This window comes from Scomber scombrus, chromosome 15, assembly GCF_963691925.1.
Source record: "Scomber scombrus chromosome 15, fScoSco1.1, whole genome shotgun sequence".
Classification (NCBI taxonomy): Eukaryota; Metazoa; Chordata; class Actinopteri; order Scombriformes; family Scombridae; genus Scomber; species Scomber scombrus.
The window spans coordinates 7197650-7210233 of NC_084984.1; the positions used below are offsets into that span (position 1 = coordinate 7197650).

Here is a 12584-nt window from a genome sequence, read left to right on the forward strand (position 1 = left end):
GCTCCGACTCCTACCCCGAAACATATCTGTGTTGACCTCACATCAGCCTATAATGCTCATGCAGGGGGGAGACTGGAAAGGTGGATGTACTGTAGTTTAATGTGTAGACAAAAGGTGTTTGGGATGTAAAATAACACTTATTTTTATTATTGTCTACAGTGTGAATTATTACTCTGATGAATGGATTAATTGTTAAGTCTCTACAATGTCCAAACATTGTGGATGACCATCATAAATTCACAGAGAACGAGGTGACATGTTCAAATTGCTCGTTTCATACAACCAACAGCTCAAAATTCAAAGATGTTTAATTTACAATTATACAAACAGCTGAAAAGCATCACATTCTCACATTTTAGAAGCTAAAATCAGAAAATGTTTTGCTTTTTTTGTTAAAAGTTGATAAGAGTCAAATTAATAGTTGGCCGTTCATTTTCTGGCAATTGATTTGTCATTTTAGCACTTACTTACAATTCATTCATTCATTCAACAACACTTGTCACTAATTTCTAACAGTTCATAAACAAAGTCATTAATCGACAAAATAATGAGCTCTGATAATGAAGATAGTCCTTAGCTGCAGCCCCATATTTCATGCAGAAACAGTGATTACCATGTGTGTTTACATGCCACACTTTACCACATGGTTGTAAAATATGTGGAACATGTGACTATAAAATAACTTCCATGTCTGCTCCATTTATTTCCTGAATTCAATCAATTTTGCTTCATTATACTGGTGACATTTTTTTTTTTTTAATGAACAAATCTCTCTCCAGAAGCAAGTGCTTGTATGCTAAACATATCTACACCAAGAGATAAATGAGTGTCCTGCTAAACTAAACAGAGTCAATTCAACAAAGCTTTCTAGTTGTTTTAATCCACAAGTTAATGCAGTTTGCTACGAGCCAAGTGTCACACATGGTTAGTCCCCATTTGAACAAACTCATTACTCATAGCAGAGGAGCGCGCAGGCTTGTTCAAACCATACTGCTCCACTGGGAAATGGTGATAAAGATATTTCATTTTAGTATAGAGCCAATTTTATTTCCTTTTTCACTGGATCTGTATGTGGGTTGTTGTAGCACTCTAACATTATTGATTTGCCTTTAGGGAAGTCATTTGTTATTTGGTCAGAGCAATCATGTCGTTAAATGATTTAAATGTTCCATACAATGCATCATTCAAAGTGTAATACAAACATGGGCAAACATGGCGCCGAATCTATCAGTTGACAGCTGCTGCCAGCTGGGGGACGGATAAAGATGAATGGATATAAAGTCTGTGTAATAAATTAAATCTCACGGAAAGGAAATGAAATAAAAGGAAATAAAGCAGAAGGAAAAAAGGGTTAGAAGCACATAAACCTTCTTTTAAGCTAAATAAATAATACAATACCTCGTTTATCGTTTTTTTAGATTGCTTTTCTTGACCACAAACTATGACTTAGTTTTGTTTTAACGGAGGCTGGCATCAGCAGGGCATGAAACAATGTTTTTTGCACCTTAGTCCACCACTGAGGAAGCCACCCGGTTTATGTTGGTGCTCACTCTGTGTACTCAGGCTCATCCACCTGATTGTCAACTGGCTACTGTACAAACATCTGTAGTCATTACAAAAACGGAAAGATTAAACCTAGAAGAATAGAGAAAGGTCTTCTCTTGAGAATAATCTGCCATTTTTGCTGAAACATATTCCCTGATCTATATGGAGCTGCAATAATTAGTCAATAAATAGATGAATCTGCAACTATTTTGATAGTTGAATAATTGTAATTTTGAAGTTAATATGCCGAAACAATGAAATATATATGGTAAATGGAATATCTCTGAGTTTTGGACTGCTGTTTGGACAAAATAATCTAAAAATGTAACCATTGACACATAACAGACATTTTTACTATTTTCTGACATTTTATAAACAAAACTATGCAGACAATAACTGACACATTAACTGATAACGAAAATAATCCTGTGCAGCCCTAGACCTATGCCACAACAACCTGCCTTCTTCAAGTTTTTATAATCATTTATCATACCATAGTGGTAACATCCATTTCAAATATCTTACATTGCAGAAAGTGTGACATTTAAGGCTTAAATCCATTGGGATACGACACACTGAAATGCAAACAGAAATGCAGCTGTAGCATCAAAAAGATATGCAGGAAAATGAAATAGGAAATGGTGGGATTAAGTGTAACACAACTGGCAATTCCAGCCATGTTGCCACCACAACATGAGAGGTAGTGAGAAAGTACAGACAAAGGATTTATGATTATGAGGGGGGATATAAAAGCAGACAAAGAAAGACAAGTATAAATATATATATAATGATTAACACACAGACAGATTGTGTATTTTGGCAAGCAGTGTGTCAACCCTTCGAGCAGTTAAAGCATAGATATGCAGATATATGCACTTAGATACAATCCTATTGTCTTAGATTAAGTTTAGAAAAGTTATCAGGCTGATGGGAAATTTGAAAGGATCATTTTTACAATAACATTCTATATATATACAGATAGAAATATAACACTTTGCTGTATACTGGAGCTATTTTATAACACATTCAATGACACTTAAATATAATATGTCATTATTTATGTATTGGCACGGTGAAAAGCAGGTGCAACAACAGCTGAAAACTTCTGATCTCAAACTTGTAATGCACCAATAAACTACAGTGAAAGCTCCTATCAAATGTACGTGAGCCAAAACCTGTTTATGAATCTGAACTGTATGCTCCCTAGTTTAATCTTTTTTCTGTTATCTTATCTTGTGCATGAAAGAAAGGATTATGTGTGGGATAATCTCATCCTGACTGTAGATAATGTTCTCTGTCACTGCCCACAACACTGGACTGATTTAGATGTCTGGGATGAACTAAGATGTGACAACCCTGAGATTTTGTGAAGATATGCAACCATGTAAACATTGCAGGGGGAAAAACCCTCTAAACACTGGTGCTAAGTCTGGAAACGGAGTGGTAACTGAGTCGGTCGGTGCTGAGTTCTCAGAAGACTTTCCATCTATAACTCAACAGCAGCAAGACAAAAGTCAAAAGGTCAGAGTTTCCTAATTAACCCTACAGTAATGCCACTGCAAAGGCTGCGCTACACCGGCAGATCATCTGACCTGTTGTGGCTGTTTGGACCCGTGAGGTGTCTTATTTAGTTCAGTATAGCAGGTCAAATTACACCTGCTATTCTGCAGCCAGTACAAGGGAGGTCACTGGTTTTAAATGAACGAGGGAGCTCAGCGGAAAAAGGGCGCAGGGTTCATACAACACATGCTCTAGTTCAAACTTGGGGCATGCTAGTTGTAGTAAGTTAAACTACTGTTCTTTTTAAAAGAGGAGACATATCATGCAGATTTCTAGGTCTATGTTTTTATTCTGGGGCTCTACTAGACTATTTTTGCATGATTTACAATTTTAAAAATATATCGATTTAATTTATTTATCTCATACTGGCCCTTTATGCAGCCGCTCAGTTTAGCCTCTGTCTAAAACGGGCCATTTTAGCACCTGTCTCTTTAAGGGCCCATTTCCAGATGAGCCCACTCTCTTCTGATTAGCTAGTTTCGAGAAGCTGTGTCTCGGCCAACTTCTTACTACTATGTAAACTAACATTAGTGGTCAGATTTCACTTCTTTTACGATGTGTTAATCTGATGTTTTTACAATCAGGAAGTAAAGTTAACATTGCAAACAGTTCAGAGCAGGCTGAAGCTCTGGCTTTTGATTTTCAAGAAGTATTTTTTACATATGTTCATCTCAAATTCAGCTTCTTAAACTTGTTGTTAACTCGAAATGGAAACTTTTCAAACACGTCCGAACATGTTCAAGCCCATATTCTAATCTGAAATACGCAAACGAACAACCTATTAAAAACAGCCTTACTAACCATAGCAACAAATGGTACAGAACTGGCCGCCATTTGTGGGCATGTGAGATAAGCTGACATCATCGTGAGGAGGAAGTTGTGTGGTAACTTAGCAAACAAAGCATTCAGAGCAGGTAAAAGCCCTGACTTTTGACTTAAAAAGAGCATCCCTACATAAATTCATCTAAAACTTTGAAACTTCACCATAGTTAATATCCGACATCATAACAGTATAAACCATTATATGTCCCCTTTAATTAAAAGCATAAATTTCAACTGTGTAGAATAGTTCGCTTTGGGAGAGAATGAAATGAGAAACCAGATTTGATCCTAGTCTGTGATATCTCCGCTCTATTAGACTAATGGACTGTCAAACTGTTATTGAGCCAAACCAAATTAGTTGAATAGCGCTGGTAGCAAACATGACACCACCCGGGGGTATTTTTTCCAAGAGGATGTTGGTGCATGTCGGAAAGTCTGTTATGGTTACTGATTTAACAGTTGGAGCCTGCATAAATAGAGGAATGAGTATTAATGAAATCTTCATCTTCACAGTAAGCACAGTTTTAGCCCTGTATGCAAGTCTGTGCATCTCCAGCCTCTATGATGAAGCAATGATTCAATTTTTTGATTTATGACTGGAGGTATGTGTCATGCCAAAACGTACCAATCGTCTTCCTAATGCTGCACTGCTTTGGGATACTGCATCCAAGGACGCTCAAAGCGGTAAGAGTGGGGTAATAAATGGATAATGTTACACAATGTTCTGTATTTCTCCCATTGCTTATATTGGACATGATAAAGGATGACAGTCAGCCACACCTACACCCTGAAGTCATGCTGCATGATTATTATGCTTTAGGAAAGGTTTATAGGTCAGGCTATCTCAAACACACCCTTGCACACACACACACACACACACACACACACACACACACACACACACACACACACACACAGACACATACACACACATACACAAACACATATACACACAACCACAAGGCTGCATTATACTCATATGAGCCAGTCTAACCAGTCTGCAGAAGCACCTATCTAAAGCGTTATAAAAAATTAAAAGGCTGAGACATGGATTTTGTGTTCCTCATTTTCCCCATCTGTTTCCTGAATAAACACCAGCGTAACAGCTCCCTCTCCTCCTCAAGAGTTAGGTCAGCTTGAGCCTCTCATGTATTATCATTTCAGTCAAGTCACAGAGGTAAACATCCAGGTTTTTCTTTTAGAAAACATACCGTACATACCAATTGATCTTTGAAAAACCCAGAAGGTCCTTTAGTGATGCTGTAAAGTGAAGTATTTCAAGAGTCTGTAATGACTCTTCTATCCATCTGGACTCTTCTATTCCATCTGTTGCTCGATAAAAACATGTTTTAAACCCATTTCTCAAACTGCAACTTTCTTAATTATTATTTATGCATGTAAATATAAAATATCAGCAAGAAACATCAATATATACCAATATTAGTGAGAGTACTTTTAAAATGTTTGGTTTACATTGTACAAATTGTGCAAGGAGATATGTAATTTCCTGGCTACCATCTTTGTTTAGATTAGTTTGGATTAGGAAAGTGACTCACTCAACTTGGGAAAGTTTTTTTTCTATCTAAAAATTGTGAAAAGAGGCCACAGTGATGTGTTCAACTTTCATTAAAAGATGCTCAATTCACTATTATATGTGACAAAGAAAAGCATCAAATCTGTGGAGCTGGAACCAAGAAATGTTTTTTTTTCTTTTTTAGGTTTTGAAAAAATGACTTAAACTATTATTAGACTGTCTAAATAGATTCAATCATGAGAGAAACAATTGAGTGGCGGAGGGTTAAAACACAACATAGTTTCAGGAAACGTGTTGACAAATCAGAAAACACACCATTTCAGGAAACACACAATGTGCAATGTTGTGAAACGCTGTCCTCACTTTTGTGGTCGACATGTGTTTTTCTCTTTTGGTCTGGCATTATCTTATCATGTAATGTTTTTTTTCTGAATGTGTTTTGCACTTCAGAGTCACCTTGCACTAGAATTAGGCTACAGTAAGCAGCGTGGGGGGGGGGGGGGGGGGGGGGGGGGACGACGACAACGTCAGATGTGTATGAATGAAACAAAAGTAGTGCATCAGTTTATATACTGCATTAAATAGCTCTCAGACGGTGAGATGGTGAGTATATGACTTGTAAATAGCGTGGAAGAAGTCAAAGCAGCACATTGCATGAATTATAATTAGACTCTGAGCTACTTACTCACTGACTTAATGACTGCAAACAGGAGCTCAGCTAAGAAGCTCATGCAGGTGTTTGTTTACAAATATTTTGACAGCCATATCACAATTAATGAGTCCAAGTAAAGTGGGGTTTTTTTTTTTTAACAGATTTTAAAAAGGGATTACTGACACATTTCAACTTAAATCTGTGTGACTAAAACTGCTTCACATGTGCATTAATCTGTGTTTACCTTTTCGTCTTCCTCACATTCTTCATCCTCCAATGTCTCCTTGTCATCCTCCGTTGCGTTCACACTTTCAGACTCGGAGTTGGGTTCATCATCTTCATCTATAGACACCTTGATGTCCAGGACAGCCTTCATTTCTTCCCCTTCGGACAAGGTGTGTGAACCTGAAGACGACAAGCTGTCTCCGCTTCCAGATGCCTGAAAGTGCCCTTGCTCCATTACGTCAACTAATAAATATCACCAAAGCGCAGTCAAAAACATAGCTGCTAATTAACCTGCCCACGCGCACCTGTGCACTGAATTGTCATTATGAGTCGCGCGAGTCCCTCTTTAAAAAAAAGGGATAATTAAAGCACCAAGTAAAAACAAAGTCACGACGTTGTCCAAAAGTCGGTGATATCGATTAAAACTATTGATCGACCCCTGTTTAAAAATCGAGGTTAGAGTCAGGCTGAGGTCTCTCCACTCTCGGTTTTAGTTGCCTGTGTGAGGAGTTTGTCTCTCGTTAGTTTGCAGGCAGTGTGAGTCCATGCTGTCACCGTCTACATACTGCACAAGTTAAGTCTGTGCTGCTGCTGCTGCTGCTGCTGCTGCCCCAAAATAAAACCCCTCCCACAACGTGCGAAGGTGGACCAATCAGATCAGTCCTCCTGTCAAACCAAACACGGACAGTTTTTAACCATCTTTAGATATGCTTGAAGTCTTCCCTATTAAACTGTGGTGTTCAAATAAGTCTACTTTTACTTTTTAAAGGTACTTGTACATTACTTGAGTTGTTTACAGAGTTAGTGTGGCTTCCTCTGCTCCACTCCATATGGAAATATTGTGCTTTTTTTTTTAACTCCACTATATTCATTTAACCCTAACATACAGTTCGGGGGTCAAATTTTACCCATTTTTACAATTTGACAGCGGTAAAAACTGGACTTAAATGCGAACCACAGTATACAAAAATGGAAATTCAATGCATCTAATACACATTTTTATATATGCAAATGTACAAATTTGACTTGTGTTCATTAAAAAAGTTCAAAAATCAGCATTCAAACATGTTATATTTATCATATTCTATAAAAAATGTTCACCTGAACCATAAAACAGTGATTGGGAATGTATTTTTAATCAAACAGAAGGATTAATCAAACTTTTATTAATGACTGATGGGGGAATTTATGAATGTGACTTGATGTAGAGACTAATTGAGTCAGAATATGAACAGTATGTAAAGGGTTAACAGCAATAGTTTCTGTGTGTTTTAACAGCAGTAGAAAGTACATATACTCAAGTACTGTACTTAAGTTTAATTTGAGGTACTTGTACTTTACTTGAGTTGTTTACAGTATTAGTTTGGCTTCTTTCCCTCCACTCCACAGGGAAATATTGTGCTTTTTTTTACTCCACTACATTCATTCAATAGTTACTGTGTGATTTAACAGCAGTGGAAAGTAACTAAGTGCATCTACTCAAGTACTGTACTTAAGTATAATTTGAGGTACTAATTTGAGGACTGTGTTGGTCACTACATCTTCTCCTTCCTCCTGTAAAGCACTTTGTGACTCATGTCTGTGAAAAGCACTATATACATTTTCTTCTTCTTCTTCTTCTTCTTCTTCTTCTTCTTCTTCTTCTTCTTCTTCTTCTTCTTCTTCTTCTTCTTCTTCTTCTTCTTCTTCTTCTTCTTCTTCTTCTTGTGCTTTACTTGAGAATGTATATTTCATACTACTCTATACTTCCACTCCACTACATCTCAGAGGTAAATATTATACTTTTTACTCCACTACATTTATTTGACAGCTTGAATTACTTTTCAGATGAAGATTTGACAACATGAATAATATAACAACCTTTTAAAATACAACACATTGTTAAGGATGAAACCAGTGGTTTCCAACCTTTTGTCTGAAGGCTCACATTTCAGATGTCTATGAGTTGTTAACAGCTCCACCAAATAGTGATTTTTCCCTCTAAACTTCTCACATGGTTTCATTCCAATAAATGTTCAAAAGATCCAATATTTCAGTAAAAATCAAAGATTAGAGAAAAAGTCAAAAAACTGAAAACACATTTGTGCATTATCTCGCCACCCCTCACATTTATCTGCTGACCCTTTGGAGGGGCCCAGACCCATAGGTTGGGAACCACTGGACTAAACTAGCTAACTGTATATAAAGTAGTGTAAACTAGCTAACTGTATATAAAGTAGTGTAAACTAGCTAACTGTATATAAAGTAGTGTAAACTAGCTCCACCTCCAGCAGCTACAACAGTAACATGCTGCTCTAACACTGATGTATTAATAATCTAATGATGTCATATATAATAATATATCAGTCAGAGGGACCAAACCACCACTTTTACTGTAATACTGCATAGTACATCACTCATAATACTGCAGTACTTTTACTGTAATACTGCATACTACATCACTCATAATACTGCAGTACTTTTACTGTAATACTGCATACTACATCACTCATAATACTGCAGTACTTTTACTGTAATACTGCATACTACATCACTCATAATACTGCAGTACTTTTACTGTAATACTGCATACTACATCGCTCATAATACTTTTTACGTAAGAAGTAACATGTAATGGAGTATTTTTACATTGCTGTACTTGTAAGGACTGTTTTTAACCTTTATTTATTCAAGGGAGTTTCTCTGAGAGTAACGCTTTTTTTACACATTCATACCTGAGCTGCACCGTTCAACCACAGACTGATCCGCCAGCCACTGAACAGCTCCACTGGAGCAGTTCGGGTTAAGGGCCTTGCTCCAGGGAACCTCGGTAGTGAAGGTATTGAGGGAGGGATAAGGCTTGCTTCTTCCTGGGGAATTGAACTAGCACCCCTCTGCTCTCAACCCTGCTTCTTTAACCCTTAGTCCACCACTGCCCTTCTGATTTCACATGCATGACTTTCAATCCACTTGTGACGCATTCATCAAGATTAAAGGCATGCTTTCCAACAAAAGAGGAACATTGTGGCCACTGTGACTCAGCAAGTAGAGCAGGTCATCGTCCACTAATTACAGGGGCGACAGCATCGATCCCCACATGTTGAAATGACCTTCAGCAGTCTCAATTTGTTCCCATCGGGATGTGAAAGCCCCATTTAAACCCAGACATCCACAAGTTATTTGGGCCGATTAAGACCTGCTCAGGCTGGAGTCGTACAAAGTTACGCTGGCATTCATGTGAGGTCACCAAACTCCATGTACTAGTAAAAATGATACATTTGAGGGAGACAGAGATATGACAGTCTATGAAAAAAAACAATCTGTGAAAATACCTCTTAGATTTTATTCTACAGTTTTATTTCATACATGTCTCCATATTTAACTGATAAACTGCAGCTGAAGATAATCTAAGTTGGTGTGGTTCATCCTGAAGGAGACCATGGCTGTTTTATGTCAAATCATTCATTTCACACAATAACTGAGAATTGTGACTTGGTGGTGGTGCTGAAGGAACGGTCATGAATCACCAAAGTTAGTCATTCTCTGGGTATTGCGGATGTTTGTGCATCCAGTTTTTTTAGATATTTCAGTCTGGGTCACAGTGGTGGACGTACCCACAGACTCTGTGGACACAAATGACGTTCAACATTGTTCCTAATGAGTCAGGAGTAAAATCTCTAACCTTTGCAGTAAATGTTTTAATCCTGTTCCCATCATGGAAGAAATGCTTTTACACAAACATATGACATAAATTACAACAGTGTCCACATAACCGTGACAGAAAGCCGACTTCAAAGAACTGAAGAGATAGCTATTAATATTTATTCTTTTAATAAACTGTCAAATTAGCAGAAAATTATACAAAGATATGGCCTGTTTTTTTTTTTTTTTACGGTTCCCTTGAGCAAGATATTAAACCTCTTCCAGCTCGTAGGAAGCTACATTACAATACAATGCTGTGGTTTTATTGGGCAACTTCATGGGATGAATGAATATAGACCCAAGGCAGAAAACTGTCAGATGAAATGTCCGATAGGTCACATAACACTCTATGTCCTGTTTACTGCCATCAGACACATGACAACTTTTGTTTAGATGTTGTCATTTTCTGAACTTTGGCAAACTTCAAAATGAGTGCTGCTGTTTGTCTGGGATGATTTGTTTATCTTATCTTAATGGACAACATCTGTTCATGTAAGTATGCTACACTGGATAGCAGCTTGATGTTTTTCCTTCCTCTGGTCCTGAAAATTGCAACTTGCAACAATTGAATCTTCCCAGATTACACAGTTTTTTACCTTCAAAGAAATCCGTCATGGAGGATTTGTCTTGGTATTTGTCCATGTGCATGCTGTGTACCTGGTAGCGTTACCGTCCCACATCTGGCAGCAGCAGCAGCAGCAGCAGCAGTTCAGGAGCAGAGTTCATGCTCACCCTGTAGAGTGTCCACTAGAGGGCGTACTTACTCAGACAAATATCTGTAATATCTGTCATTTACTGCAAATCCCTAAAAGTATTGTTTTCAAACATAAACACCTCCTGCAGGACCTGAACAGTCGTATAGCTGTAGAAATAGCCCATGAAAACAGAGGGAATTATTTTTTAACTTCATGATTAATTAATTAATTATCAGATTGTATCAATATTTTGGGGCATTTATTGGAGAGTTGATAGAAGAAAGATGACAGAAAATTAATTAATTTCCTTTTTTAATGTATTCATCTTGTTTAAGACAATAATTTGTTTAATTTTCTTAAACACTAACAACAAAAAGTAAAAAATATGATGTATGCATAAAAGATAACAGTGAAATAAATAAACTGAGAATAATAATAATAATAATAATAATGATAAAGAAAGGAGAGAAAAACAATTTGCATTTACATAATATAATATATACAGTATATCACTGTGATGAATAATAAGCAACCACTGCATCACATTTTATATATCTAGTGAATTCAATTTCTCATCATTTTTAAACCACATGGTCACATTTGTCACATTAGCTTTGTGTGTTGGCTGATTTGAATTGAGTGTCCACATTTAAAATGTAGCCTATAGATAATAATGAAACCAATTTCTTTAAAAATTGATTCCCATATCGAGCCACTCCTTTATTATTGATCTTTGTAGCCACAGTAAAAGATGCAAGAAAGATTCATTTTAGGTTTCTGAGGCGTTAAACTGACATTCAAAGGAAAAAATATATTAACTGCAGCTTTCATCCATTTACAATGACCTCTTTTAACCAAAGCGGAGTTTAGTCACGGAGGATCACACCCAAATAAATGTGCTATTACTCACTTCTCTTTGTACAGTATAACAATCTCTTGTTAATGTATGATATCAGTCACCACACCCTGAGAACATCTTTTAACATCTTTTTTTTTACCAGTGTTTGCTTTAGTATTTCACGCCACATTAATCATGTCATGAAGTTGATAGAGCAGTGCTCTTAAACATACAGATACACACACACACACACACACACACACACACACACACACACACACACACACACACACACACACACACACACACACACACACACACACACACACACACACACACACACACACACACACACAAACACACACACACACACACAATGCTTAAATTGATTCAACAAACCAAACCAAACCATATTTGTTCGGATGAAGTTTCACCAGCACAAACTGTCCTCTAGCCTCACTGTTACACTTAACCACCACATGCACCACATCCTCCTTCTATAATCCTCATCTAACACTTAATGTCATGGTACACTGAGCTCTATAGAGAAAAAAAGAGGACAACCGACTGCTGCACCATTACACCCAGTCAGTTTCGGATGTAGTGTTGACTATCTGACGCGTCAACGCCTTGGGAAAGTGTTGACATTCGGATGGATCCGGTGTAAATTGCTCGCCTTCGTCACTGCTCATCTTTTCAATTCCTCAGCCTCGATCCTGCAGCTGTTTCCAAACTTTGACAACACACATGGCCAAACAGCTCCGTTTCTGAACACATTTACAAGAAGACTTTTAAGGTCCTTGATTATCTGAGATGGTAATCTCCCATACTCTAATCTAACTTGTTCAGGTATTTTAACCACACCAAGGTGGCTCTAAGGATAGTAATCAATCAATTTGACGGCTGACAGACACTCAATCTGGAAGTCTTTTGATAAAAATTATTATTTTTTCTAGCTTTTGTAAAAGCCAAAAATTGACTGGCTCCAGTTTCTCAGCTGTCAGATTTGCTGCTTTTTTCTTTGGTAATATA

The 12584-nt window shown here is 37.3% G+C and overlaps 1 protein-coding gene across 1 annotated transcript in view; it reads right to left on the reverse strand.

Annotated features, from left to right (window-relative positions):
* The window catches only part of mast4 (microtubule associated serine/threonine kinase family member 4), a 103212-nt gene extending 96332 nt beyond the window's left edge, over window positions 1-6880 (reverse strand). The window contains 1 exon segment of the mRNA XM_062434925.1: window positions 6358-6880. Coding sequence (XP_062290909.1) covers window positions 6358-6573 — 216 coding nt within the window. The 5' untranslated portion in view covers window positions 6574-6880.
* Between the last annotated feature and the right edge of the window lie 5704 nt (window positions 6881-12584).